Source organism: Panicum virgatum, chromosome 2N (genome assembly GCF_016808335.1).
Source record: "Panicum virgatum strain AP13 chromosome 2N, P.virgatum_v5, whole genome shotgun sequence".
NCBI lineage: Eukaryota > Viridiplantae > Streptophyta > Magnoliopsida > Poales > Poaceae > Panicum > Panicum virgatum.
The window spans coordinates 6,980,942-6,986,302 of record NC_053146.1 but is presented as its reverse complement, the minus strand read 5'-3'; the positions used below and the strand labels follow the sequence as shown (position 1 = coordinate 6,986,302).

At 45.0% G+C, this 5,361-nt stretch overlaps 1 protein-coding gene across 1 annotated transcript; it reads left to right on the top strand.

Moving 5' to 3' along the window:
- Positions 1 to 706: 706 nt before the first annotated feature.
- On the top strand, positions 707 to 4,703 carry LOC120659585 (protein SEEDLING PLASTID DEVELOPMENT 1-like). The gene is made up of 9 exons (XM_039937775.1): positions 707 to 1,132; positions 1,493 to 1,707; positions 1,862 to 2,012; positions 2,137 to 2,328; positions 2,619 to 2,781; positions 2,937 to 3,238; positions 3,445 to 3,621; positions 3,706 to 3,864; positions 4,192 to 4,703. Exons 1-9 carry the CDS (start codon positions 722 to 724, stop codon positions 4,492 to 4,494), a joined length of 2,073 nt encoding a protein of 690 aa, XP_039793709.1. The 5' UTR covers positions 707 to 721; the 3' UTR covers positions 4,495 to 4,703.
- Positions 4,704 to 5,361: the final 658 nt, after the last annotated feature.

Below are 5,361 nucleotides of genomic sequence, written 5' to 3'. Positions count from 1 at the left end.
AAATTTAAATTTGAATTCAAAAAAATGAAAAATTCTCAAAAAATTCCTAAAAATACTTCAAGATGCGTCAAATTTAATGGTGTCAAATTTTCTCAAAAATTCGTTCATTTAGTATAGTTTGCGGGGATTTAAAGTTAAACAAAAAAACGTGCATACAAAAGTATACAAATACAATGTAAAAGTAGTACAAAAGAGGGTTGGAGGGTTCATTTAGACTAAAATATGTTATACAAACATTTATTTAATATACTTTGCGGGCATTTGAATTTAAATCAAAAAGAAAAAAAATTGAATTTGACTGGTTACCAGTCAAACCGGCCGGTTACCGGTCAAACCGGCCGGTTACCGGTCAAACCGGCCGGTAAACCGGTCTAACCGGCCGGTATACCGGTACGAACCGGTTGAACGGGGAAGTTTGAATTTAAATTTGAATTTATCCGGTTCCGACCGGTAACCGGCCAAACCGGTCCGGTATACCGGAACCGGAGGCCGACGGTTACGGTCGGTAAGTTGAACCCTGCCCGGGTGGGTCGCAGTACTCCGCCGGAATCTTCCTTCCTCCGATACCCTCACGTTTTCCCCACAGCCTCCTCCCCTTCCCCCGCGCGCCACCTGTTCGACGAAATATCCCGCCCCGCTACATATACCCGCGCGCCATTTCCCCGCCTCCCCAAGCTACCCCCACCCGTCAGTAGCCAGCACCAGCACCAGCACCAGCACCATGCTCAGGGCGCTCAACCCGACCCCGCTCCGCGCGCGCCCGGCCTGCCGCTCCTCGCCGCGGCGGCGGCCGTGGGCGCGGCCCCGCGCCGCGGCGGTCCCGCAGGCGCAGCAGCCGCCCGTGCGCCGGCCCTCCGGGGACCGGCTGTGCGCGCCGCTGCGGGGCGCCGCCGCGGCGCCGGCGCCTGGGCCGGGCGAGGCGGCGGCGGGGCCCCGGGGCGAGCTGGAGGCGTTCCTGGAGGTGGTGCCGGCGAGGATGCGGCGCGGGCTGGCGCAGCACCCGGAGGTGCGGGAGCTCGTGGAGGTCGTCATGGACCTCGGTCGCCGCCCGATCGCAAGGTTCCCGACCGGGGACTGGGTCATCTCCGACCAGCCCGTCACCGCCGATGACCTCCGCCAGTCCGTCTCCAAGGTGTTCGCTCGAGCTGTGATTTAATTTTGCCTGCTGGAGGCATCTTCATACCTTGATGAAAAAATTGGAAAAGGCAAATGAGCTAAATTCTTTTTTTAAATTCTTTGTTTGGAGCAATTGGGCTAAATTCTCTGTACACAAAAGCAGCTCTGGATCATAACTCATAAGTAACTGCCACTGTCTTGAAAATGGACTAGCTGCTCCTTAGTGATGAACGGTTGATCATGATGCGTGCTATATTGCCATCTCATAATTGAAAATTCCCTATCTGCACGAAGTAGCTTTGAGCCTGATATTGTGGATTCCTTTGGTTGTGGAGATGTTGCTTTGCTCAGTTGGATTGTTTGTGTTTGTTCACAGGTGGGCGACTTCTCTGAGGACAACCGATCCGGGATCAACCACTCGTTGCACCGGATCAGTGCTATCCGGAACCGGAAGTCACAGATAATAGGTCTGACTTGCCGTGTCGGTCGAGCTATATCTGGTAGTGCTGAGATGATCCGTGATCTGGTGGTGAGCGGTGGTTCAATATTGGTGATTGGACCTCCTGGAGTTGGGAAAACTACTCTGATCAGGTACATCACCTAATATGCATTTTGCTTCTCTAGATCAGCAGATGGTTCCATGTAATGACAGCCATATGTATTAATTTGTTATGGTAATTTAGAAGATCAATGATAATTTGATTAATGTTGTAATCTGTTGCTGATGATGCTTTCAATAATACAGGGAAATAGCTAGAATATTGGCAGACGAAGGTAAGAAACGTGTGGTTATAGTGGATACATCTAATGAAATAGGAGGTGATGGTGATGTACCTCACTCTGGCATTGGACGTGCTAGGAGAATGCAAGTTCCCAAAGTTACCATGCAGCATAATGTAGGTTCTCGGAGTTGTTCTTTGATACAATTCCATATTTTCCATGAGGAATTGTCTTGATCATTTTCTTAAATGCTTCACTATAGTGAGTGTAGTGACAGAAAGGAAACTTTGTTTTCTATAGGTAATGATTGAAGCTGTTGAAAATCACATGCCGGAAGTCATTGTTATTGATGAGATTGGTACAGAACTTGAAGCTATCGCAGCTAGCACCATTGCTCAGAGAGGTGTTCAATTAGTCGGAACTGCTCATGGGGTGACAATTGAGAGCATAATTAAAAACCCTTGCTTGCAAATGCTCGTTGGTGGGATTGAGGTGCATTTCTTCCTGTTTACTGAATTGATTTTTATGCTGTTGAAACTTAGCATCTTTCTGATGGTCATTAAAGGGCAATAGTCAATCAGTTAGTGATGTAGCTTGGCATGGCACATTTAGTGCAGGTTTAGATTCTAAACCATGATGATCCCAGTATATCTACTTTTTATTCAAATTTGTCTATATCATATTTTAGATGTGAAACCTTCTAACATTTTACCCTATTTCAACTGTTAAAATGACTTGGATATTCTGTTAGTGGAAGTAATAATCTTAAGTTTCTTATGTAGAGTGTGACTCTTGGTGATGAGGAAGCAAAAAGGAGGAAAGTCCAGAAGACTATTCTTGAGAGAAAAGCCCCCCCAACATTTTCATGCGCTGTTGAGATAATATCGAAGACTGAATGCCGAGTCCACCACAAGTTAGAAACTACAGTGGATGCTATTCTTGCAGGTAACTGCTCAATTATTTAGCAATTAAACCTCCTGGGTCATTGCCTGAATTAGAAGGATTCAAAAATCTTTTGGCCTCCAAAGATCTGAGGTTATATTTCTTCTTTCCTCTTGTGTGTGTCCTTCAATTCACTTTATGTTTATCCCCTGGTACAGGGAAACCTCCTAAGTTTGAAGCTCGCAAGATGCGTAATAAGTCTACCGAGTCAGAAATGCCGTTGGTGATACCTGATAGAGAATATGAAATAGAACAATTGCCATTATATCAGCAACAATTGGTCACCAGAACAATGTCATCTGAAGGCAACTTCAGAGATGAATTCGTTCCCTCCAGGCAAACAAAAAGCAAGAGTATGCCATCGGATGATAACTTTGGTGACGATTTTGTTATTTCAAGGAAACCAAAAGGCAAGAAATCTGTGCCTGGAAAGTCTCTAGTCCGTGTATACACATACCAGGTAAGAGATGAGATGGAACACATGGGTTGTTGGCTTTACTTTTGTTGTATTCCTCAACACTTGATATTACCTGAATGGCCTTGATACTGGTCAAGTTCATGAATCTATAGTATTTTTCTTGGACAAATCATGCAGTATTTTAATAATGTAATTATAATGCAGCTGAGAATCAAAATGCTCATGATATTTCTTTTCCCTGCTTCCAGATTTCAGAAGCTGATATATTGCAAGTGGCAATTGTGATGGGTTTTGATGTTGAATTAGATGTAACAGATGACATTGGAGCAGCTGATGTGATTCTTGCATCAAGTTCTGAAATGAAGCAGAATCCTTGGATTCACAATGTTGCCAAATACCACAAGCTTCCCATATTTGTCGTTAAGGTCATAGCATGGTCCACTCATTTTGTTCTATCTATCCTGACTGTTCTTGTATTAACAGACTTCTGTTTTTATTATATATGGCAGTCTAATACGATGGCCCAGATAGTAAAGGCTGTCAGAATGATTGTTGGAAGGGACAGTTCACCATCACATAAGCAACCTAAGGTTATGGAGGGGGAGATAGAGATTGAGGATGATGCTCCGAAACGTAAGCCATCGTTGGAGGAAATTGATGCGTTGGAGGTAACCACTTCACCACATGATTGCTTCTGAAGATAACTTAAATAATATTAGGTTCCAATTTAAATTGATTGTCCTGTGGAAGTAATATGACCTCCCATCCTGATTGAACATTATTTTCTCATTTCATCTTTACTCATACTACCTATTCTATTTCCATAATGAGAATGGTTTGTACATGCTGTCACTGAAGTATTACTTCTTTATTCTGATACTCTACTAATACATTAATAATAAAAAGTATGTATCTGATATTTTTTTATCCAGTTCATGGAAGTTGAAGCTTCTAAACACTAAAATAATAACATTCTACTCTCTATACACATGCAGGAGGCCCGGCTTGCAATCGAGTACATTGTAATTCCAGGTGGGGAGCCAGTTGAACTCCTCCCAAGATGTTCAGAAATAGTTGCTCGGCAACTGGAGCTTGTTGAGAGCTACCAGCTGCTTGCTGAAACCTTCGGAACTGACTCCAATTCGAGGTTACAGATCCTCCCAGTGAAAATAACCAAGAAGAGTTCTAGTAAAGACAGTCGAGGGTTAAAGCCCACTAAGCAAACTGGATCAGATTTGATCGTCAGTGAGAACGGTGGCGGCTCAAGTTTTTCTCGGCTGCCCTTTCTGCCAAAGTGACCCGCCTAGATTGACTCTCTGATCACCATTGTCCAAAATGTACATCATTCCTCGCGCCTGTCATTGCTCTTATTGTTCAGCCTTGTGCAGTGTTGTAAATAGTGTTGAAAGTTGAAGAATCGAAAGAGCAAAGCTAACTGCGATTGCCTTCCATTCGTTTCCTGGAATAAAATCCATGCCATTTCCGGTGTCTAAGCCGGGTCGGGTCAGCTCCCATGTTCATGATGCACTTCTGTCTGGATGCAGACATGCAGTATTGTTGTGTCAGAAGACACTGTCACATGAGTATGACATTAAACAATAGGGTGATAGTTTGAATTATGCGGGATATAATAGTGCTAGTACTATGATTTATGAGTATCCTCATGCACAGGCATGTTTTTTTGAAATTAAGACAAAATTGAATATCCTTTGTGTGTACAGACTATAGCATCTCCTCTCCTTAACATGAAATTTGGATGGAAACAAGGGCGGAGAATCGGGCCACGTCGCTCGTTAACTCGATAACCATATGATCCACCCAATTCGTGACGCAGACTGTCTGATACGGGTTTGTACGGGGCTAATTGGTTTCTCACTTTTGCCCGAGCCGGGTGTGCTGGTCCACTGACCTCGTCCGCCGGTCCCGACTCCTTTCCCCCTTGCCACGGCCGCGCATCGTCCCCCACCTCACGTGGCTTCCAATTCAGCAGCGGGTGTGCTGCTGGTGATGCCGCAGCCAGCCACCTCCCTCTCTTCTCCTCTTCTCCCCTACCACCCCCTCTACTTCAAGGTGTGTAGCGCTTGAGCCATGTCCAATGCAGCATTCCATGCGTATGAACGTCTGTGTGCTGCCCCCCTCCCCGGAATGCAGCGACGGAGGTCACT

Bases quoted from the DNA above. Each gene is read 5' to 3' on its own strand.
- LOC120659585 (XM_039937775.1), top strand. From the start codon at position 722: ATGCTCAGGGCGCTCAACCCGACCCCGCTCCGCGCGCGCCCGGCCTGC. The intron at 1,133-1,492 runs GTGTTCGCTCGA...GTTTGTTCACAG, and splicing joins TCCGCCAGTCCGTCTCCAAG to GTGGGCGACTTCTCTGAGGA. The intron at 2,782-2,936 runs GTAACTGCTCAA...CCCCTGGTACAG, and splicing joins AGTGGATGCTATTCTTGCAG to GGAAACCTCCTAAGTTTGAA.